At 39.7% G+C, this 25,835-nt stretch overlaps 1 protein-coding gene across 1 annotated transcript in view; it reads right to left on the bottom strand.

Annotated features, from left to right (window-relative positions):
• Window positions 1-7,998: 7,998 nt before the first annotated feature.
• LOC126471123 (DNA damage-binding protein 1) overlaps window positions 7,999-25,835 on the bottom strand; it is a 187,218-nt gene continuing 169,381 nt past the window's right edge. Inside the window, exons 20-21 of the mRNA XM_050099208.1 lie at window positions 10,232-10,458; window positions 7,999-8,522 (exon numbers count right to left, since the gene is read on the bottom strand). Coding sequence (XP_049955165.1) covers window positions 8,439-8,522; window positions 10,232-10,458 — 311 coding nt within the window. The 3' untranslated portion in view covers window positions 7,999-8,438. The remainder of the gene's footprint in view (window positions 8,523-10,231; window positions 10,459-25,835) is intronic.

Raw genomic sequence — 25,835 nt, 5'->3', positions numbered from 1 at the left:
AGACAGGTTCATTAGTACAGCAGTACGAGATCAGAAAAGAAAATAAGTACATCTAGAAAGGTGATGTTGATTTTGACCAGATTACGGCATATGCCACCCGAGGATAATAAATGTATTGATAATTGTTTCAACGTTATTTCCCAACAGGTAGCGTAGTGGCATAGCTACCAGGGCATCATCCACGTCTACTCCTTAATAGGGAATGCTCACAGCCAGAAGGCTCAGTGTGGTGCGCAAATGTGTTACCCAAGCAGGCAACCATGCCATGGAGGACTTGTGCTTCCTACAGCCAAATGAGCAAGTTTGAAACGGGTCAAATTGTGGTCTTCCGAGTGGCAGGATGGTTCTTTTGGAGAATTGTCAAACAAGTAGGTGATCACGTGAACATTATCACACACACAGACAAGACATCCATGCAGCACAGACACCTGCCAGGATCGTTGTATTCTAAGGGCAGCACTGGCAAATCATACAGGTACCACAGCACAGATAAGGGGCTTGTGAGTCCATACATGTCAACACAAAGTGTTGCGAACTGGTTGTTAGCAGTGGAACTATGGGCAAGCACACCTCTAACCTGTCTTCCACTCATGCCACAGCATCGTCATGCATGGGTTGACTGGTGCTGTCAGAGGATTACTTGGAAGATAGAATGGTGCACCATGGTTTAAAGTGATGAAAACAGATTTTGCCTGCATGCACGTGACTGTTGTTTGTGAGTACAGTATAGTCCTCATGAATGCTGTCTTGTAGGGTGCATTCATCCAAGGCACACTGGCCCCAACCCACACCTTATGGTCTCTGGTGCAATAAGCTACAATTCTCGTTCACCTTTGACGTTTCTGGAGGGGTGCTAACCAGCAGTCAGTAAGTGCAGAATGTTGTTACTCATTCTTTTGTCATTACTGCAACAGGAAGGTGATGTATTATTCCACAGCCAATGAAACTCAGCATCCTCTGCAAGATGTGCAGCAACTTCCCTGCCCAGCACAATCTCCAGACTTGTCTCCAAGCAAGCATGTGTTGAATATGATGGGACGAGAAGGGATCGTGCGAGTCATCAACCAACAACTCTTACATAACTATATGAACAAGTCGAGCAGATGTGGAATAACATATCCCCAGACAGTATTCGCCATCTGTATGACTGACTGGATGCACAGTCTATCAGTGCCTGCAGTGCTGCCCACAGAGGCTGCACCACGTTCCAATATGGGTGCTTCAAGATGGGTCGATACCTGGTACCTCTCAACTGCTTGTGTTATTAATATGTAAGTGTAATCATTTCAGGTACCCCATATACACTGTTGCAACAATAAATCTTGAGTGAACTGGAAACTCCTAAAAGGGTGCAATAATTTATTTTTTCCAGCATTGTATGTCTAAACCTCAGGCACCTGAAGCATCTTATAGGTGGGGGAAGAAGGACTGCAATGACACCTATAAAACGCAATTTTAATATTTCCATGTAAGGCTAGAACAAATGCACTAATGACCACCCTATTATCCTTGAACCCTTCCTGAATATGTTGAACTAAATGTGCTCCACACTATTAATGTGCAGTTCCTCATTGTTTGTCTAATGTTAAAGCCCAGTGGAAAATAAGACCCTGAATCTTATTGAGTTTTTTTACGAGGAGTGATGGTGACTGGCATTTTTCCAAGCTTGATGCAGTCCTTAAAGGGTTCTCTTCCATTCCTGGAGCATGCCAATAACTAAGCAAATTGTTTATCTCCAGTTTTCCTTGCTTGCTCTGCATTTGATATCTTGTTTACTTTCAGTGAGGCAGCCATGTTGGTATGGCTACCAGTAAATTTGAGTTTAATCCATTTCATTGTGGATCATCCACTCTAATGCCACTCCTTCTGATACATACTTCATCTGTCGGTGTCACCCATCACAACATGAGATACTTAGCATAGCAGCCATTGCACAAGTTCCTAGGTACCTACTCTTTAGTGTACACAGAGAGCTAAGCTAGGGAATCAGCAGTGCAATCCCCATTTCATTAAAGGGCTACACCTGTCTGGGTATATGACAGCCTCCTACCATCCTTCTCACCATGATGGATTGGCTGTCACATTGAATATCAAATGTGAACTTCAATCCACTTGAATGGTATCTTTGTGCATAGCGGCTAGAGTATGCAGCACTTAAGGACTCCTTCTCCAAATGTCTGCTCTTCAACAAATTTTAGAAAAGCCGAGATCAAACCCTTAGAGGCAAATACAAGTAATTAAGCTGAAAAAGTAGGGTGATTTGGGGGAGCTGAAACTAAGGGCTGTTCTGATAACAGCTGTGTCACTATTGTGAAAGCTTGCCATGAGATAGGACTCCTAGTCCCATCTTAGGATGGACAGGAGATAGTATGGGTCTATTATAGCCCCTGCCCCCACAGAGCACAAATATAAAGAATTTTGGAGTTGAAGTTTGAAAAAGGAAGTAGTACCAGAAAGACTGGGTCCCCTTGGTAACAAATTGCATGCTCACAAAAGAACTGTGGGTCTTTAAGAATTTACACTTCAGATCCAGAAACTATTTTTTCACTCTCAAATGGTTCAAATGGCTCTGAGCACTATGGGACTCAACTGCTGTGGTCATAAGTCCCCTAGAACTTAGAACTACTTAAACCTAACTAACCTAAGGACATCACACACATCCATGCCCGAGGCAGGATTCGAACCTGCGACCGTAGCGGTCGTGCGGTTCCAGACTGTAGCGCCTTTAACCGCTCGGCCACTCCGGCCGGCTTTTCACTCTCAGCCAGAATTCTTCAGTATGCCAATGTATGCTTATACATTAGTGATAAACAGTTACCCATACTGGAACAATTATTAGCTCAAGCAGTTACAGCATTAATTCAATGGCCAGATGCATCCAACCTTTCAATGTCAAGAAACAAATTTATTGTCCTCTCTTTCTTTCTTTTTTTTCTCTCTATCTGTTTTAATCTTTATATAAATTCGAGTAGATTTCATTCCGTTGGTCTAAAAAGAAATCCTAGTTAATACTAAACAAACGTTAGAGATGTGGATTAGCCAAACTGAATGTATTACAAATAAAACAGAACCTTCTGTGATTTAGTGCTTGTTGAGGAACTTAGTCATCTGGTTTTCTGGTGATATTTCAGAGCTACGATAAAGTTAATGCTATACTATGGAAGTTACCTTTATGGTAACTGATCAAGAAAAGCTGTGTTTAAATTTGATAATTTGCCAGTGTAGACATGTCTCACAGAAATGTGATCCATACCCACAAATGCACTATTGGTTGAAACTGTGGAGAAGTTGCTGTCAATCAGATGGCAACTATTACCAAAGAAGTACCTTCTAAAGAAGATGTGAGATTCAAGTCAAATGTTAATCAAATCACTCCATGAATTTCAGTCAGTAGACTGTAACACCAATCTAAATCCCAATCAGTTTCATGCATGCTTATTATTATTATTATTATTATTGTATTATGAAAAGGATACATTCTACTCCCCATATAGTGGAGATATTGTGTTGCAGACAGGCACAACAATGAATTTGACAAAACAAACACACACACACACACACACACACACACACACACACACACAAACTACTGTGTCTGGCTAATGAAGCCACACTGCCATGCCACAGAGAAAGATCAGAGAAGCAATCCGGGGGGTGGGGGTAAGGAAGAGGCTGGGGCAGGGAGAGGGAGGGACAGCAGCATAGGGGTGGGGGATGGTAAAGTGCTTCTTGTAAGAGCATACAAGGATGATATGGAGAGATGGTAGGGGAGCTAGATGCAATCAGGAGGGTAGAGGAAGGGAGGTTGGGAGGGCGTTGGGGGAGGTGACAGTGGAAAAGGAGAGAAGTAGAAATATTGTGGGTGTGTTGTCGAAACAAAGGGCTGTGTAGTGCTAGAGTGGGAACAGGGAAGGGGATAGATAGGTGAAGGACAGTGACTAACAAAGCTTGAGGCCAAGAGGGTTTATGGAAACATAGGAATATTGCAGATTGAAACACAGAATATATTGCAGAGACAGTTATCACCTGTGCAATTCAGAAAAGGTGGTTTCGGTGGGAAGGATCCAGATGGCACAGCATGTGAAGCAGTCACTGAAATGAAGAACACTGTATTCAGCAGCATACTCAGCAACTGGCCAGTTTGTTGGTTGCCATTCATGCAGACAGACAGCTTGTTGGTTGACACGCCCACAGAGAAAACAGCACAGTGGTTACAGTTAGATTGTAGATCACAAGACTGGTTTCACAGGTAGCCCTGCCTTGGGTTAGGTGCACCATGTGACCGGACTGGAGTAGGTGGTGGTGGAAGGATGTATGGGACATGTCTTGCATCTAAGTCTGTTACAGGGATATGAGGCATGACGCAAAGGGTTGGGAGGAAGGGTCGAATAGGGATGGACGAGGATATTGTATAGGTTCAGTGAGTAACAGAATACCACTGTCAGAGGGGTACGACATTCCTCAATTCAGGGCTAATATCCCTGTAATAGACCTGTCCCATACATCCTCCCACCAACATCCACTCCAGTCCAGTCACAAACATCACTATCCCATCAAAGGCAGGGCTATCTGTGAAGCCAGTCACATGATCTTCAAGATCAGTAGCAAGCACTGTGTTGCAGTCTACTTGGGCATGACAACCAACAAGCTGTCAGCCGAGCAAGGATGGCTGAGCGGGCAGACATGTCAACAGAGGACTCCTTCGCTCTTGGACACTGGAATGGAATGCAGCCGGACGCACTCACAGCAGCTGCTGTCTGACCATGTGTACTTCGTGTGGGGAATACGAGCCTCTTGCAGCACAGCAGCAGTGGCAGCGTGGCGTATGGTCAACAGGCAGAGAACGATGTACGGGGGATGCTGTGATGGAATATTCACCTTGCCCACCAGCATCACTTGCAGTTTTAAAATCCCATACTAGTAAACAAGCAGCAATAAAGTAGTTAATTGTAACCTCATCAGGACCCCCTCCTGCTGTACAATGCATCTTTCTTCGGCAGAGAACCACTGTCCACAACCAGCACCTAAAAATCTCATTGTCACCAACAATGCAGAAGTCAGCCACCCACTCCACTCCATTGTATTTTAGTGACCAGAAATCTTAGTTTTCTTTCCACTTCAGATCATGGACTTTTATTATATCTGACCTTTGCATTTTCAGATTTTCTAAGTTGCTTACCACACTTCTGACAATCTACACTACGTCTTGTAGAATGTTATGCTTTTGTTTGTTTTTCAGTCTTCTTCTCATGAACCTCTTCCCCTTGGCAGTTCCCTCGCAGAGATCTGAAAGTGTGTTTAACAAGGAATCTTTTCCAAGGGAGTGATGATGCATAACACTTTTTCAATGAAAGGTCTCCTTTCTTGTGGAAACAAACAATGTATTTGTAATGAAATGATTTCCTTTGCCTTCTCCATGCATATTTCATCTATGCTAGCTGATTCTTCCATCTTTAGGGGCAATTCCCCACCTCAGGAACTAGGAAGTGCCTTGAAGCTCCATCTGCTCCTCCACCATCTTTGACAACAACATTAATGGAAAGAGGGTGAGTCCTCTAACAGAAGTTTTTTGCCACCATTACAGATGATTCTTATTTAAAATCTAATCGGCAGCTGTGAGTGAACCCAAATAATTTTAACTGATTAGTAGTCAAAGACACTATTCATAGATCACGCAGTCGATCAGTTCATACATATTGGCCTGCCTGATTCATACGGTTAAAGGTATGTTTAAGTTTAAACATTCAGTAGGGCTTATTATCAACAAGGTGTATAAACGTGAAATCTGACTTATCTGAAGAGTTGAAATATGTAAGGGATCAAAAAATGTTAAATTTCTTACAGCAAGTGCCCATTTAGTGGCAAAGTCTGAAAGTGACATAAATTTGTCATAATTCCCTCCCAAAATAAACTTCAAGGGTGTGATCATAAAAAAACTTTTTATATTAATAAATGTAAATTTTTTCACATTCTTTCTTGTACATTGGATACTTTCACAAAACCTTGCATATCTGCAGTGTCTAAGAGCAAGAGGGACCAGGATATGAGATTCCACAGAGGGTGCTGAAGTTGCAGGCAAAGTATCATAATATGGATGAAAAAAGAGATTGTGACTTAGTTTATTTGATTTTGTAACATCCTAGACATGTGGACATATAGGACAGTTCAATTCTGCAATCAGGCAGATAAACATTATTTAAATGAAAAAAAAAAAGTTTCAATGTCTTAACTTTGGTGTATTAAAATTTTTCAAACACATATTGGTGTTTTCTTTACGTCAGATCAAGAGAAGATACAAATCAAGTCAAGAGAAGGTACAAATTGAGGAGTAAGAGGAATCACTTGTGACCTTGATGAGAAATGAGCATACAAGAAAACTTTGAAAGTCAGAAAAGAAGACATATATACCCTGTAGTCCAGGTTCTTTACAGGCATGCAGTGCATATTTTCAAGCTATGCAGTGGAAAGGGGAGAGATAGAGTGAGGTCACTAGGAATTGCAGTTACACATGTATGAAGGGAGCTAGTGAGAATGGAGAGAACTCTTCTTACAGCTTCCTGTTCATCATTTTGACAGAGAAATCTTAATAGTATTGCTCATATGATAACTTATAACAACATTAGTAACAGTGTGTAACCATATCACTTTTGGTAAATTGATGCGTTACCCAATGTCTATGTGGCTGACGAACGATGATCACCTCAGTGAAAGTATTTTTTATTAGTTAGAATTGTAAACAGTTCCGAAGTTATGTCATTTGTGCACATACACTGGCCCTGATGGATGCTGTGCGCCTTCAAGGTGGAACAACAATGGCAGTTTTGCGGTACCAGCAGGTGGGGCAGTTATGCCATATGGGCACATCCCGGCACAGAGATGTGAGATGCACTATCAAACAGTGCACACTGTGGCAAAGCAAGTGATGTCATGGAGGGAAGATGGGGTTTAGCTATTCTTTACTAGAAAGTTAAAATTTGAGAAAGTTTACAGCTTTCAGCACAGGAGAAGTTGCAATGGCGAAGAAGTTCATATCAAAGAAGAACTACACGGTTTGCCTGAACGCTGAATTAAGTAGCAGAATTTCAAAGTAATGGTGTTCATAATGTAAACACACTGCCCTCTCACATTAAATTACAAAATACTTTATAGTCTTATGGACTCAAAGTATGTCTTGACATATGCCTAGACTTGGTTTTGTGCACTGCAGTGTCACTTTGTCTAAAACTGTTCTTTAGAATTGCGTTCAATAAATGAGATGCGTACTACATCTCTACAGAGTGTAACTTATATTAAGACACTTTCTTCCTTAATTTTATGTTATTCCACACATATATTGTTATTATTCTCGTTCCCCCAATTTCTGCTTCTGGTGCCTCTTCAACTCGCTGCAGAAACTTCATTAAATTAAAAATGAGACACTGTGTGATTCTAGCACACCTTGTGCATTTATCCACTGTGCTTCCCTCATGTTTACCTTCAGTTTATAAATGAACTCTAGCTGTTTTTCTGATCCTTTCTCATCATTTTCTGTAGCATATCCCCACTAAAGAAATTCACAGCAGTTCTATGTGACATTTGACAAGTACATGGTTAATTCTCCCTCATGATAAATGATTTTTCATGTGTTCTTGTTCCTTTTATCTTAGAAGCACACTAAAATTCCTACATAACATGATGCAGAAATACAGGGAAAGTTAAGAAATACTGTGTTAACACAAAAATGACAATTCACAGTTTGCCTACTAAACTTTTATACAAAAAATGATGTTAATAATCTTCAGCTTGGACTGCCATATGGGTGTGACAAATTCCATCTTGATAAACAACTATGAAATTTAAAAGAACCTGTGTATTCTGTCATGCCACTAAGACTAACAAGAACATACAGTCATGTAATTTTCATGACTCACTGTAAAACCCAGGACTGAACAAACTTGTGTATCATCATACTAAACAAATGAGTATCTGGATATACATTTGTAATTAAGCTGTATGAAATAAGATTACGGATTTTATTTGGTACACTTCAATTTAAAAATAACACATATATTACTATGTATACAGAATGATTGATGACGATGAAAAATAAAGAAAGTCTTCAGTTATTTCCTCTTCTTCTCCAGATGATGTGTACCACTGTGTGCTGCACAGAAGTCCTTTGCCAACATGCAGCTTTCATTTTTTACAAATCATGCACAGAAAAAAAAAAAAAAAAAAAATACTGTAGGATAGTTTTCTGTACAGAGGCAAAGGTCATGGCCATCTAATATTCACATTCTCTCTTTCTGCTCAGTAATAAAACGAGGAAAAACGGTAAGCAGTCTTTGTCCAACTAATTCTGACCTATGTCTGAAGCATATTTCTCACTGGAAGTCACTTGAGCACTTACAGCTTCCAGTGAATCAATAGCTTAATAATTAGAATCACTCCAAAATGAATCAGTGAATTCTAGTAAGATCTTCAACTATTTTCACAAGGTCATCCACTGTTGCTTCCTGTTTCATCCCACTTCCAGTGTCAATCTGTTGAGGCAAGAAGCACAAAACAGATTAACTAAAAATAGAAAACCTGCTACACAAATACAGTGCTTATGCAATGCATATTTAATCATATGACAATATAAACAGACAACAGTTCTGATTCATTATTTAAAATGAAGTTAAGATAATCTGGGTTGTTAGGCCACGTCATATTACTACAAACAACTGATGTTTCGACCGCTCTGCTGGACGCTTTTTCAGGATCTTGTGGTGTCCACTGTAAATTGAGTACCATCAGAGTCCAGTGTCACCATCTCTCATAAATGGGAGTTTTCCTGTGCTTGTGCTGGAGAAGTGGGATTACTGGGTAAAAAACCGGTAGCTACCACTGGTTGGCCATCGTCAGTGGATAGTAAGAGATGTTTTCCCGAGCAAATGCTGAAGAAGGGACTTATTGGCTAAAGCTCCTTTGACCACCATTGGTGGGCGAATCTCACTGGTTAGAAAGGGATTTTTCCTGCACTTATGCTGGAGAAGAGTTATTGCTTAAAATTCCTCCTGCTGCTACTGATGAGCCCACAGCATTGGCTAGAAGTGAAACGGGCAGAGCATGAGAGGGGAAATGTTTATCGAACTTATTATTGTCCACGGAGGTGGCTTTCAATGCGCTGTTTATATTGCTCAAACACCGCGGATGCTTATTTATTTCCTTGATGGTGGGGGACCATGATGCTGGAAGCCTATAGGCATGCTCTCTATTGAAGATACGAGCATTCTGAGAAATTTCAATTGTTTCTTGGGCTTTTATTGTATAAATGTTTGTTTCCTGAGTCAGGTCAATGGCTGTCCATAGACAGAGGTTTTAAGCGAAATATTAATTATGCTAATAGGAAGGATGAGCAACCGCCTTCTCTCTCTGTTAAGTTACCTTTTATTTCTGAATTCATGGACCGCATAAACAGAATACTAAGGAAAACTGGTATGCAGACCACTTTCTTCACTCAAAATAAAGTTCAAGACTTTTTACAACTGAAAATGGATGCACTGATTACCTCCACACTGTTTGCATTTAAGAAATGACATTTGGCCGTGGCAAAGAGTTTACAGGTGAACAGGAAGGATTGTTAAAGAATGTATTAGGGAAAACAAACGTCACATGCAGCCGAAACAAAGTATGAAATTAGCGGTAGCGGAACATCATGAGTCTAACCAATGACATTGACCCACTAATGGCAGCCAAAGGAGTTTTAGCCAATAATCCGCTTTTTTGGCATTTGTGCAGGAAAACTTCTCTTACTATTCAATGATGATGGCTCACCAATAGTAACCCAAGGTTTTTAACCCAATAATCTCACTTCTCCAGCACAAGTGCGAGGGAAACTACCCTTTATAAGAGAAGGCGACACAAGCATCTGACAGTGCTGAATCTACAGTGGGTACCACAATATTTTGAAGAAGATCACACCAAAGGTTTTGAAATGCAGATTTTTTGAAGAGATATGACAAGGCCTAATCAACCAGAAGACTTAAACTTCAGTGACAATGGTGATGAAAGCCTGCAGACTTACATTATTTAAACATTTATGTTTTTTGTTTAGTATTTACAATTATTCTTCCTTTAAAAAGGGACGAAAGAAGAAAAAGACTGCGCCACTACACTTTTCTGCTTCTCAGGAAGGCTGCATCAATAACAAAAAAAAAAAAAAAAGGTCAACTCTAAATGTATGATGATTATGTCATATTTACTATACCTGTAAACCAGCTGCAACTTCCTTCATGTTTTCATGTGACAAATCAAGGAAACTCTCCACAAGGTCTCCATCTATGAATCCCTCACAAGGTTCTGTTTTAGTATCAGTATTGAAACTCCTCCAGAATCCATGGTCGATTTTGCCAACAGACTTAATGACGTGTGTTAATTTGTCCTCAAGTTCATGCAGGAATTCGTAGAAATCATTTGGGATCTGAGTAACCAAACCTAAAATATCAAAAATAAAACATTACAATGGTATACTAAATACAATAACAAAAAACAGACTATGCACTGGAATAAAAAAATTAACACATGCACAGTAGTAAAAAAGCTCTCGAGGCATCAGCACAAGGTACATAACACTTGTAGCAATTGCAGTATAAAGTACGTGAAAAACTAAACGAAGTGCAATGCACATACTTCTGCTTCGAAATAAGCAGCTCCTTTTTGACTATGTAAGAAGTAAGTTCACGTGTAACTGTCACAATAAACACAGATTGTACGCATTGTGGGATGAGCTGACTGTTGTCTGAAAACAGCTGGAAGTTATGGTGGCAAATTTACTGATATGACCACTACAACTTGCACTGACGGTGGAATTTGTCAAGACAGCCTCCTGTTGCTGCAAATGTGTCATGAAGCTTCCCAGGTTCCTCTATTAGTGATGCAGTCCACAAAGAATTCCAAAAGCACTATGTCCACCCACTGTGGGCTAGTGGGTCACACCCAGATCTGGAGCTGTTTCGCTAAAAAAGAGAGAAGGGGCTGTTAGCTGTGGGTAGCCTGAATATTCAGTGTGAGTTTCATCTTAGGAAAATAGTATTTATGAGGTGAACAAGCTAAATGTGAACTTGTTACTTAATCTGAAAGGACTGTCTGTCAGGTGAAAGAGACAATTCCAAGAAAAAATTGTGAGCAGGGCTTGCAGTCAGCAGCAGATCATCAGCCACAAAGCTATAAAAATATCTGTCACCTGGGATCTGAGCTGTTTCCACAGACGAATGGAATTGATGAAGACAGCTACCTTTACTTGTGGGGTCTCAGCACAGCCGTCAATCTGCAACACTGTTCCAGGGACTGATCAGGATCCACCGGTCAAGAGCCAATATAAGGGTCTAAGCTACAGATTTTTGTCAATTTTGTGATAAAGCTGCCTGCAGATTCTTTGACTTGCACTTACGAGAAAGAGACTTGTAAAGCTGCCCTGAATAGGTCAGATGTGCATCATACACTGGAAACAGCCACTCGAGTGACCGAGTACGCATGAAAAATTTTATTTTTCAAACTTTTTATTCATGTTAGGTGAAACTCTGAGAAACATGGGTGACTATCTGCCTTCAGAGGTGTTGTTGTTGTCTTCAGTCTGAAGACTGGTTTGATGCAGCTCTTCATGCTACTCTAACCAATGCAAAGCTCTTCATCTCTGAATAATTACTGAATCTGCTCACTGTACTCATTTCCTGGTCCTGATGATATCTTGATGCCTCAGAATGTGTCCTATTAAGTAATCCCTTCTGTTAGTCAAATAGTGCCACAAATTTCTTGTCTCGTCAATTCCATTCAGTACCTCCTCATTAGTCACATGATCTACCCACCTAATCTTCAGCTTTCTTCTGTCGCACCATATTCCATAAACTTCTATTCTCTTCCTACCTAACCATTTATCATTTATGTTTCATTTGAATGCATGCCTACACTCAATATGAATACCTTCAGGAAAAGACTTCCTTACACTAAAATTTATGTTTGATATTAACAAATTTCTCTTCTTCAGAGATACTTTTCTTGCGATTGACAGCCAGCATTTTATGTTCTCTCTCATCATTTATTGCTGCCCAAATAGCAAAACTCACCTACTACTTTAAGTATCTCATTTCCTATTTTAAAACCCTCAGCATAACTTGATTTAATTCTACTATGTTCCATTATCCAGATTATTATAGTAGGTGGTGTGGGGAACAGCCTGGCTAAGGACAGTAATTACAGCATAAGGGGGTGCCTATATGAAATAAAATAGAAGTAGCAACTACACACACAAATGTGAATTTTGTGTAGCCCCTACAGTGCCATGACCAGCCCTGAGTGAACACTGCTGTGAGCCGAGTGGACACACAGTTGGGTAGGCTACTGGTGACTGAAATGAAATCTGCGCACGATCACACAAAGCAAGGTGGCTGTCCATAAATCTGTAAGAGCATGAGGAGCTGGAGATCTCTTCTGAACAGCACGCTGCAACGCATCCCATATATTTTCAATAATGCTTGTGTCTGGGGAGTTTGGTGGCCATCAGACGTGTTTAAACTCAGAAGGGCGATCCTGAAGGCACTCTGTAGCAATTCTGGACATGTGTGGTGTCACACTGTCCTGCTGGAATTGCCCAAGCCTTTTGGAATGCACAATGGACATGAATGGATGCAGGTGATCAGACAGGATGCTCATGTATGTGTCACCATCAAGAGTCGTATCTGGATGTATCAGAGGTCCTATATCACTCCAACTGCAAATTCCCCACACCATTACAGAGCATCCACCAGCTTGAACTGGGTCAATGGATTTCATGCCTGTACACGTCCATCCACTTGATACAACTTGAAACGAGACTCATTCGACCAGACAAAATGTTTCCAGTCATCATCAGTCCAATGTTGGTGGCCCAGGCAAGGCATAAAGTTTTGTGTCGTGCAGTCATCAGGGGGACAAGAGTGGACCTTCGGCTCTGAAAGCCCATATCGATGATGTTTTGTTGAATGGAAGAGGAATCTGAATTCCTTTCTGTGATATTTGTCAGACAGTAGCAAGCAGTTAATAGTTTGTGGTGACTTCAATGTAGATTTTCTAAAGAATTCTGATAGGAAAAATGATCTGGAGCCTTATATGGAACCTGCAATCTGATCTCAGTAATTAATTTTTTCAACATATATGGACAAAGATACTAAGGCCATAATTGGTAATGTTTTCTTTGGTGAAGCTCAAAGCAAGAAAATAACTGTGTGGTGTACAGTATAGATACTCCTCAGTGCAAATCAAAATAATTAATGACTCCAGAACAAGGGTTTTAAGAATAGTTTATATCCATATAACCTGGGACAAAATTTATAATGAACCAAATTGTAACATAAAATTAATTTATTCCACGATAAATTCATATTATTATATGAAAGTAGCTTCCTGCATAAACTAATTAGAAAGGACATTAATAGCCATGTAAAAAACCATGGATCACTACAAGCATTTTTAAGTATCTTGGAAAAGGGAAACTTATCTGTTGGAAAGAGATCCTGCAGTATTTGCACACTACAAAACTGCAAAAATTATTAAAAAATCACGGAACATGCACATAATATCAGAAATCAGTCATTCCGACAACAGACTTAAGTCTATATGAAAGTGAGTGAAACAAGCGACAGGACAACCAGCCACACAACAGGATAATATTACTATTGAACTGAGTGGAAGAGCTAGAAATGACAAGTCACAGGGAGCAAATAAATCTAATAATCATTTCTTAAAAATTGTAGGAAGTTTAGAGACATACAGCTCAAGAGAAAAAAATCACAGCAGTTTGCTGAAAAAGCAACTATCATAAAATTCAATCATACGAATGTATCACCAATTTCTCCTTCTGAAATTAAGAAAATTATGTATTCTCTAAAAACTCATCTGGTTTTGGTGGTGTTTCCAGAAGAGTACTACAGCTTTGTCTCCTTATAATATGCCTGATCTTATCTTAAATATGTGATGCATCACAAACTCAAAGCATTTTTGCAGAGAGACTGAGATATGCCGTTGTCAGACAACTATTTAAGAAAGATGATAGGAGCAATGTCAATAACTACTGACCTGTTTCACTGCTGACATCATTTTCCCAAATTTTTGACAAGGTGATATGTCCTAGAATGGTGTCTCACCTGGGCAAAAATAATATCCCCAGCAAATTACACTTTGGGCTTCGGAAGAGTTGCTCTACTGAGAATGCCATTTACATGTTCGCTCACCAAATATTACAAGTATAAAATAATAAAATAGTGCCTGCTGCTATTTTTTGCGACCTATCTAAAGCATTTGACTGTGTCCGTCACAGTATTTTCCTGGATAAATTGAAGTTTTATGGGAGTGATGGTGTAACTAGTCAATGAATAATGTTGTATCTAACCAAATAAATGCAGAAAGATGTACTTAATGTTTCAACCAATATAGTCTGGGACTATTATTCTGGCTGGAGAGAAACCATGTATGGAGGTTTTCGAAGGCTCAATCTCAGGTCCATTATTCTTCCTTTTATATGTAAATGATCTTGTGTCTCATACAAAACAGGAAGAATTAGTTCTTTTTGCAGATAACACTGGTATTGTAATCAATCCAAGCATACAAACAGAAACAGTAGAAGTGGTAAACAATGTATCATTGACAGGTTTTCTATAAATGGTCTCAGTCTCAGTTTTAAAAGGACACAACATACTCAGTTATGCACATCTAGTGGTACTACACCAATGAGAAGTATAACACAATGTGAGGAAATAATAAATAGGGTGGAAACTTGAAAATTATTAGGTGTCAATATTGATGAAAAATTAAACTGGAAAAAGCACATTTTGGAACTCCTAAAACAACTTAATTTAGCCACAAGGAATGGAAAATCCAGGATGGAATGTAGCAATATTATGAGAAGGAAAGTCCCTACTCACCACAGAATGGAGATGCTGAATCGCAGATAGGCACAACAAAAAGACTCTCACAATTATAACTTTCGGCCATTAAGGCCTTTGTCAACACCACACCACACCACACCACACACACACACACACACACACACACACACACACACACACACACGAGAGCAGTCTCAGGCAACTGAAACTGAGTGTGGTTTCAGTTACCTGAGACTGCAGTTGTGTGTGTGTGTGTGTGTGTGTGTGTGTGTGTGTGTGTGTGTGTGTCTATTGTTGACGAAGGCCTTAACGGCTGAAAGCTATAACGGTGAGAGTCTTTTTGTTGAGCCTAGCTGCAACTCGGCATCTCCACTGTATGGCGAGTAGCAACTTTCCTTCCAATAATAATGATACATTCCATACTGGATTTTCCATTGTTTAATATTATGAAAAGGACAGTTGTTATTCACCATACAGCGGAGATGCTGTCGCAGATATGCACAACAAAAAGACTGTCAGAAGTGAGCTTTCAGCCAACAAAGCCTTCATCGAAAATAGACAGTTCACACACACACACACACACACACACACACACACACACACACACACACACACACACACACACAAAAGCAAACCCAAGTCACACAAATATGATTACAGTCTCTGGCTGCTGTGACCAGACTGAGCACAACAGCGCATGATGGGAGAAGCAACCAGGTAATGGGCGTAAGGAGGTGGCTGGGATGGGGAGGGAGACAGATAGCAGGGTATGGGAGGAGGAAGGTAAAGTGCTGCTTGTGGGTGCATACAGGGAAGAGGTGGAGACAGAGTAGGGCAGCTAGATGTGATCAGGAGGTTAAATGGAGGGCAGGGGGTTAACAGAAAAGGAGAGAAGTAAAAATACTGAGGGTGCATTGGTGGAATAGAGGGCTGTGTAGTGCTGGAATGGGAACAAGGGTGGGACTAGATGGGCATGGACAATGAGTAATGAATGCCGAGGCCAGGAGGGTTACACAAACATAGGTTATATTTCAGGGAGAGTTCCCACCTGCACATTTAAGAAAACATGGTGTCATGGGAAGAACACAGATGGCACAGTCCGGGAAGCACTGACAGGACAATATCTTATGGGGCAGTGTGCTCAGCGAGGGGGTGGCCCAGCTGTTTCTTGGTCACAGTTTGTTAGTGGCCGTTCATGTGCACAGGCAGCTTGTTGGTTGTCATGCCTACACAGAATGCAACACAGTGGTTGCGGCTTAGTTTGTAGATCACGTGACTGGTTTCACAAGTAGCCCTGCCTTTGATGGGACAGGTGATGCTTGTAACCAGGCTGGAGTAGGTATCGGAGGGAGGTTTTTGGGAGATGTCTTGCATCTAGGTCTATACAGGGATATGAGCCGTGAGACAAGGGATTGGGAGTAGGGGTTGCGTAGGGATAGATGAGGAGCGTATGGAATGAGAGCGCAATGGAAAGAGCAACATTTTAGTGAGGTACAAGTCATATAATGCTGCATCACTGGATCTATAGGTTATCTGAAAATTTCAGTTTGTGTTCTTAGGAATTATGAGCTTAAAGTAGTAATACCGAAATGAAGAGCAGTAATTTTGCTGATTAACTGATAACTGTGGTGCTAGACTGATGTGAGTATTTCTGACAGGTAAACTATTTGGTAACATTTTGTGATTTTGTGAGGATTTAATTTTCTGGTTGAATAAGAGTAGTGCTCAGAGTTGAGTAGAGAAGTGGGGCAATGATTTGGTACAACTTCCATCCCCTTAATTTTGATTTAAATAGTAATTAAGTTATGTGATGGTGACTATTCTTTTTTCATTACGTAATGATTAGTAAATAAATCTATGCTACAGCACACATGGAGTTTTTGCTATTTTGCAAATGGGAAAGAGACCCAAATCTTTCAAGTTTAACCAGTTTCAGACAGAGTTATGACTCACAGTAATGTTTTGCAGTGTACTGTGCACTCTATTTTAAATTTTTACTAGTCCATACCTTTCGTGCTACAGTCAATTTTAGGGCTAATTATTGTGATGTTATGAGGACATGCATGGAGAGCTGCATCAAACCAGTCTCAGGACTGAAGACCACGACAACAACAACAACAACAACAAGGACAATGTAATGTATATATTTGTGAAGTAATGACTATCATTTTTAGTGTGAAACTTTTTTTTAGATTTAAGTTAGAAGTAAAAGTAAGTATACTAAAGTAGGGTATTTTGTCTAAGTTATTCATGTACTTTTGCAGAGGAGAACCATCTCCAAGGGAACTGATAACAGTGCATTTGCTTACTAACTGCCACTTGGACCTGTTGAAGGTGTGGACAACTTGGTGAGAAAATGTGTAAAAGCTCATTAAAAGTCTCAAAGTGCTTGTGAAAAATACTAAACACTGAGCAAGTGAAATTTTCTGTCTGAAAAGTAAACTGCAATGCACAGTGCAATTTAACTTTTTGCAATCCATGAGGATTTACCTTTTAACAAGACAGAAATTGTGCAAAGTGATATGTGCCTTAAAAGACAATCCTCGCTTACCCAAACAGGACATCACTGATGATGAAGATGCCAAATTTTTATTAAAAGTATAACTTGTGGATATATTGTGCAATTGTATAATTAAAGAATATAACACCAGATCTAATTCTGTGCTTAGTTTTATTTACGTACTTGATTTTGTAATTTATTTTGACTATACCTAGTTGGTATCTTTTGTTATAGGGTGATATCAGTAATTGTTTCATAACTTAAATTCTATTGTTGACTTATAAACAAATATAAATTCTGTACTAATTATGAACATTTGGAGGAACAACTAACACTACTGTTAAAGGATCTATTTGGTTCTATGCAAAAACATGCTAGCAAAGCCAGCCCTTAATTAATTCCAAGGTAATTAACAGTTTTGTCAAAAGTATTGTTGCATAATGATATCTGTTACTTTCAACATTTAATGAAATAATTCGGCCTACCTCTTGTAGTAGAAGAAACTGTTAAGAAGATGGAATTTTTTGTTGTATTCAGTTAATTTGATGAGCTAAGTTTTAATTGTAATTTCTGTAGAGTAAACATCAAACAATGTGTAGTTTCAGTGCCTATTATTGTGAGGATATATAAAGGCCCATTTCTGGTCACGAGACAATCAGTCCACAGTCAAGCTTCAGATGCAGAACCAGTACATCAACTTAACAGTGAAGTAAGTGTTCCACCAATAGGCTGTGTGTTAAAGCAATGACAGTGTCTGTTCAATTTATTTGAAAGACTGAAATGTGTGGTTAGTTTTTTACTGCTCGTAGATGTTCAACAGTAAACTATTGTAGCAGTACGTGGATGTTTGCCTGCAACCTATTAATGAGGCTTATTGAAAGTTAAACAATACTTAGCTGGCCATATTAAATGTGTATATTGGGGGCTTGTGAACAGTGAAAGTAAAGAACTGTGAAACGCAAATGTACACCTGTCGGCTACAGCATTTAAAGTATTCAGTGTTGAACTTCCACCCCCATTTTTCAGCCAGTATAGCAACGCAGTACGCAGACACCAAGAACAATCAATGAGGAAAGAAAGCAGGCAAATGTCACAATATGAAAGGATTTTTGAATCATTTTACAAAATAAGTTAAAATGTTCTTTTTTGAGTAAATTCGTACCAGTGATATGTGGCCATTATCTTGCAAACTTCGACAGTCATTCGCTCTAACAACCGAGATACAGAATAATTGATGTGAAGTTGGGTAAAATGACAGTTTTCACTAGGAGTTTAATTTTGTCCAATGATGCTATCCGTCGTTGTGGCAGTGGAGAGCATATCTTGGAAGTAAATTAATGTTATCTTCACAGTACAACACATTTTTAATTAAGTTAGTCAACTTTTTACGCATCTTCTCATTCTCTGCAACAATCCAAAACAACTTTTCAGGAGTTTTTATAGATGTAATTGAACAGTATGGCACTACACACCTTTGTAACCATTTTCCAAAATGTAAATTGCAAAACAAGCCATCATAGTGAATTTGCATTATGAGAGGAGTTGTGAGCTAGCCAGTGATGTCACAGGCATCACACGACTTGATTGAAGCATTTAAGTGGGTTTTCAAATTATTTGAATTTCATTTCCTTTGTCCACAGGTAGGATTATACGGGATTGGGATAAGTTTTTAGGAGGTGGATGTTGCATGTGGAGGGATTTGGGGAATGATGGTGAGGCAAGGTTTGAGGTTAAGAAATTCTGGAAAGTTAATAGGGAGTGATTTGGGGGGCAATGGGGTTGAATCATGGTTGGATGGAGGAGTGAACTGAGTCAGGCAGGTTTCAACATTGGTCTTTGGTTGAGTCTTTAACAAGTCACACATGACTGAATTTGAGAGTGGGGCAAAAGGTGAGGCCTTTGGAAAGGACTAGTACTTCTGCATGACTAAGGTTCTTGGAGGAAAGATTCATGATTGTTTTGGGTCTGTTTAGGTCCTGGATTCTATATAGTGGTGGGAGGGAATTTTTTGAGAGTGGGGTAAATGTAGTAGATCTGTGAGACATGGTTTGTCAGCTATGAGGGATGTGGGGCTTGTACGGAGTCCGATGTAGAGGCGGTGGATAGTAGTAGTCCAAGGTGCGAGTAGGAAGTGAACCGAGAGCAGAGTTATTTGAGGTGGCAATGTGCATGTTGATCTAGTTCCTGGAGGGAAAGAGTTTCAATGTGTAATATGGGATCCAGAAATCTGGTATTGCGTAACAGGAGAATTTTGTGGATGGAGAGAAGGTATTGCGAAGGAGGTTTGGGCCTGACTGATATGGTTATTTGGGACTATGTTGGTGAGGGTTAAGGATTGGCGGAATCTGAAAACATGGAGGTCACGGTGGAAGGAAGGGTGGCAGCCAGAGATGGGAAGTTTGATGGTAAGGCAATTAGGGGGGACTCCATGAGAAAAGCAGCAATGCAGGAACAGTATGAGGGACTGGGTTCTGGTTAGGAACAAGGAAACTTTTCCATACTGATGCAGATGGAAGCAGCAAGGATCCATGCATAAAAATTGGAAAATAATGTAGAATTAAGTCAGAAAAAGATTCGCAAAAATACACCCATACACATGGGTAAAAAAAAACAATAAGGATGAAGTAAGGGGAAGCAAGACGAAATCTGATGGAGTTGGCCAATAGTGAAAGGTGAAAACCAATTGAAATTGGCCTGAAGACACATTGAGATCAAAGAAAAAGTAAATAAAAAATAAATAAAAAGATTGTAGTGTGGGTTGCAGGTCTGTGGGTGGCTAAGTGTGAAGAAGGGGGATGCAGATGTGACTAGATTAGGTGAAGTCAGTGGGTGCGAACTGGAATAGGGAGGAGAAGGCGTGCGCGGTGGGGAGGGATTGGTAGGATGAGATAAAAGTTCATATGCCACAGGAAAGGTATGGGAAATAACATGCAAATATAAGTGACAGTGATCCAAGAAGAGTGATCGATTTGAAGATATAAGATTAATGATATCGGTAGGAGTAATGTGGCACATGAGATGCCACTCCAATGATCATGATTTGTAAGGCGACAAGAAAAACACAGAAAATAAGAAAGAGAAGGACAGACACTGACTATAGTAATACTTTAGAAAATAGTAACAAAAGAAAATAGCATTGGGTTACAGGATGGGAGAAAAACCATCAGGCAAAATCAAACAATGAAAAATCCAGGATGGACTGTAACAATATTGTGAAAAGGATAGCTGCTACTCATCATATAGTAGAAATGCTGAGTCGCAGATAGACACAACAAAAAACCCGATATAAAGTGAGTTTGCGCCCAACAAGGCCTTCGTTGAAAAAAGACAACACACATATACACCCACTCAAGCAAACCAATGTCACACATACATGACCACAATCTCTGGCTACTAAGGCCAGACTGCGAGCAGTAGTGCATGATGGGATAGGAAATTGGGTGGTGGGGGTTGAGGAGAAAACTGTGTCAGGAAGGTGAAAGAATAACAGGGAAGGGGTGGGGGACGGTACAGTGCTGTTCGTGGAAGCATACAGGGACAAGGTGCAGAGAAAGTAGGGCAGCTAGGTGCAGTTGGGAGGTTAGACGGAGAGCTAGTAGGGGGTGGAGGTAGCGGAAAAGGAGATAAGTAAAAAGAATGAGGGTGTGTTGGTGGAATAGAGGGCAGTGTAGTGCTGGAATGGGAGCACAGAAGGGGCTAGATGGGTATGGATAATGACTAACAAAGATTGAGGCCAGGAAGATTATGGGAACATAGGATGTATTGCAGGGAGAGTTCCCACCTGAGCAATTGTGAAAAGATGGTGTCGTGGGACGGATATAGATGGCACAGGCTGTGAAGCAGTCACTGACATGAAGAACATCTTGTTGGGCAGCATGCTTAGCTAGGGGATGGTCCAGCTATTTCCTGGCCACAGTCTGTTAGTGGCCATTCATGTGGACAGATAGTGTGTTGGTTTTCATGCCCAGTCATGCCCACATAGAATGCAGCACGTGGTTGCAGCGTAGTTTGTAGACAACATGACTGGTTTCACAGGTAGCCCTGCCCTTGGTGGGATAGGTGATGCTTGTGACCGAACTGGAATAGGTAGTGGTGGGATGATTATGGGCCAGGTCTTGCATCTAGGTCTATTACAGGGATATGAGCAACGAGACAAGTGGATTGGAGCAGGGGCTGTGCAGGGATAGATGAGGATATCATGTAGTTTCAGTGGTTGTGGAATATCACTGTGGGAGGGGTGGGAAGGATAGTTGGTAGTCCATTCCTCATTTCAGAGCATGATGAGAGGTAGTTGAAACTCTGGTGGGGAATGTAATTCAATTGCTCCAGTCCTGGGTGGTGCTGAGTCATGAGGGGAATGCTCCTCTGTGGCTGGATGGTGGGACTTTGGGAGGTGGTGGGAGACTGGAAAGATAAGGCACGGGAGATTTGTTTTTCCACAAGGTTGGGAGGATAATTTCGTTCTGTGAAGGCCGCAGTGGGACCTGTAGTATATTTCAAGAGGGACTTCTTGTCAATACAGATGTGGTGGGCAGAAGTACCTAGATTATATGAAAGTGACTTCTTGGTATGGAATGGGTGGCAGCTGTCAAAGTAGAAGTATTGCTAGAGGTTGGCAGTTTTAATATGGACAGAGATACTGACGTAACCATCTAACCCTAGATGCAAGACCTGTCCCATACAGCCCTCTATTCCAGCAAACTACCCACAGTCTCTTTACTTCTCTCTTTTTCCACAACTCCGCCCCCCTTTAATCTCCCAACTGCACTTCACTGCCCTACCCTCTCTCCACCTTGTCTCTTCATACTGCCAAAAGCAGCACTTTACTGTTCCCCAACCCTGCCCTGCTATTCCTCCACCTTCCTGCCCAACCTTCTCCTCACTCTCACCACCCGGCTGCCTCTCCCATCATGCGCTGCTGCTCGCAGTCAGGCATCAGCAGCCAGAGACCATGGTTTGTGTGTGTGTGTGTGTGTGTGTGTGTGTGTGTGTGTGTGTTTGTGGTGTCTACTTTTGATGAAGGCCTTGTTGGCCGAAAGCTCACTTTCTGATATTATTTTTGTTGTGACTATTTGCGACTCAGCATTTCTGCTATATGGTGAGTAGCAACTATCCTTTTAATAATATTGTTAGTTTAGCACTTTGACTCTTTGCAAATCTTGGGGAGTGAGAAATCAGTAAGATGCTATATTTTGCATATTTTCATTCAATAATGTCATATGGTTAATGTTCTGGGGTAACTCATCGATAAGAAAGAAAGTCTTCATTGCCCAAAAATGTGCTGTAAGAATAATGTGTGGTGTTCATCCACAATAATCTTGTAAATGTCTGTTTAAGGATTTGAACTTTTCGAATACTGTTTCACAATATATTTATTTTCTCATGAAGTTTTTTTGTAAATAATCCACTGCAGTTCAAAAGGAACAAAGATGTACTTAATTACAGTTCCACAAGAAAAAATGACATTCACTACTCCACATTAAGGTTGTCTTTATCACAAAAGGGGTGCACAACTCTGCAAAAAAACTTTTTGATAACTGACCCAGTGACATAAAATATCTGAGAGACTGCAAAGCAAAATTTGAAAACAAACTGAAAATTTTCTCCTTGACAACTCCTGTTCTGTAGAAGAATACTATCACTGTAATGCATAAAATGTGCTGGGTACGAATTACTAATGCACATCTGTATGGTTAAAAGAAAAAAAAAATCTTTAAATATTCAGATTGTAGACATATTACAAATTAATATGTGGAGTGACTGTAAAATGACTTATTCCACATCATTATGATCTGTCATAGAAAATCAGCCATGAAACTAACTAACTAACTAACGATTCATGCTATGCAAGGAGTGTTTAAAAAGTAAGAGGGTATTTTTAACTTTGTGTGTGTTTTAAATTGATTTGCAAGACTTTTAGATACTTCATCTGTTATCATCTGTCAAAAAGCTTACATGCGTTTTGGCAGTATTGGTGATTATTTGTTTTGTGTAAAAATAGATAAAAACCTGTATAAAATTTTGCTATAAGAATGGAATAGTGTGCATCCAAGTTAAATATTGCTTTTGATGAGTCTGTGATAAGTAAAACAAGGATTTACAAGTGATATAATCATTTCAAAGAAGACTGAAGATGTTGAAGGTGATGATGGCCCTGAATGCTCCAACACATCTATCAATGGAATCATGGAAAAAATGAAAGAAATGACTATTAAAGATTATGGAATCACAATCAGAGAAGTTGCTGATAATATTGGCATACCAACTGGACCATGTCATAAAATTATTCTGGGCAAGTTTGTTCCTACATTGTTTAATTTTAATGAAAGTTGCTCAGGAGCTAATAGATGAAGTCAACCATGATACAAAACTAATTAAATGGGTCATAATAGGTGACAAAAAATGAGTATATGAGTATGATGTTGAAATTAAGGCTAAATCATCACTGTGGAAGCATTTTGGATAGCCAAGACCAAAAACAGCGCTACACGTGTTGTCAAATGTGAAGGTTATGCTAACAGTGTTGTTCTATTTTAACTGTAGTGCACCACACGTTCTTGCCACAAGGTGAAACAAACAAAATAGGATACTACTTTTGAGGTCAACGTTGTTTGTGTGAAGCAAACTGAAAAAAAAAAAAAAAAAGAGGGGTCCGGATTTGTGGCGGAGAAATTCATGGTTTTTGCACCACAATAATGCTTTGCTCGCACTTCATTGCATCTTCATAAATTTTTGGCTGAAAACAACACTGAACAATTCCCTAACCTCCATATTCACTCCATGTGCCTTTGTGTGTCCAAAAATACAAAAAAACCTTAAAGGGTAGTCCTTTAAAAGCATAGATAACATTAGAAACACATTGCTGAGAGAGCTAAAAGTTGTATCAAAGACAGAGTTCCATGAGCATTTCGGGAATTGGAAAAAGTGCTGGGTTAATTGTACAATACATAATGAGGAATAGTTTGAAGATGATAATATTGATGTAGACTAATAAATAAACCAAATATTAGATACAATATTCACCACAATAATACTGTTGCATCCACTAATTAGCCATCATGCTGTCAACACCTGAATCCTGACAACATTTTCTTTTTGATGCCTGTCCAAGTTTCACTGATATGAAAGAACTTTTCACCTTGCTCTCTTTATTTCCTTACTTGTATTAAGTATTTGAATTGCCTGTTAACTGCATCAGTTTTCTCTGCCAGAATCTGTCTCTCACTTACAGATCTCTTCTAGATAAATTCTGTCATGCAGTGTCTTGTGAATAACATCTTTCTGCCAAGGAAAATTCATTTTTGTTTTTGTTTTACAGCAATAAGTAATTTGCATAATATTGGCACTATTTTTTGATTTGTGTAAAAGTCCTTCATTGTTTGTCAAATTATCAGTTTTGGAAAACGGTCTACAATGATGGGTTTCCTCCCAAATTCTTAGTGCTCTTTCTTGACAATTCCAGTAAACCATGCAGTTTACTTTAATTTTCCTTTCTGATGTGAGCTATTGTGGCAAATCTGACTTATATATATACTGCAGCACTTTCGGACTGGCAATATTAGCCAACAGTTCTTTTTATGTCAACTCTTTAATACTGGCTGTACTTAAGCTCTGGCCAGAGCAGCTGGAGATAGTGGTCATGTGCACATGAGGTGTGTGTGCTTATGTGAGTGTGTGTGCATGTGTTTTCATTTCTTTTCTGAAGAAGGTTTTGGCCAAAAGATCGGAGTGTAAAGTTTTTTCATCATTCCTGTATGCAACTGAAAAAGTCATCTTTATGGTGAACAGCAACAGTGGCTTCTGGAATGTTCAAAACTGAGTGCACCTTTCCTTTGATGGGGGCACTGTATTGCTTTGAACATCAACAATGCCCAAGCATTACTGATCATGTTCTGTATTAGTGTGCTCAGCGTCGTCATTGCACATTGCACATTGTGCATAGCTGCATCATGCATACATAGTCAGAAAAATTTCCTAGAAAGCAACGTTAAAAGTTGAATGTGTTCAAGTTTAATGTTTTATGTCAGTTCCCCGGGTAATAGTCTTTCAGCGATTTCATTTATTTGTGGATAGGCAAGTGGAAATATTTAGAAAAGCTGTAGATGAGATAGCTTTGTGTTCTTAATCAATAGTTTCTATGGTGGAACATACTTCTATTAGTACATAATTGAAAAAGGCTACTGTGATTGGTAATTACCTGTTAAATTAATGTGGAAACACAACATACAAATGGTTACTTTGGTACGAATGTGAAAAGAACTTGACTGTTAATACAAGACCGGATGCATATACACATTGTTAGGGAGCATGTTACTTGCCGAAGGGATAATAAATCAAAGTAATATTGAGTTGTGCAAGTACTGCTTCAAAGTGATATTTTTAATCTTATAATTGAGAAAGACTAAGATTCGAAAAGTATAAAAGGTATGTATTCGTATTAGGCACAGGGTCAG

The sequence above is a fragment of the Schistocerca serialis genome, chromosome 1, assembly GCF_023864345.2.
Source record: "Schistocerca serialis cubense isolate TAMUIC-IGC-003099 chromosome 1, iqSchSeri2.2, whole genome shotgun sequence".
NCBI classification, from domain to species: Eukaryota; Metazoa; Arthropoda; class Insecta; order Orthoptera; family Acrididae; genus Schistocerca; species Schistocerca serialis.
The sequence above is the reverse complement of the archived record's forward strand: the minus strand, read 5'-3'. Positions and strand labels throughout refer to the sequence as shown.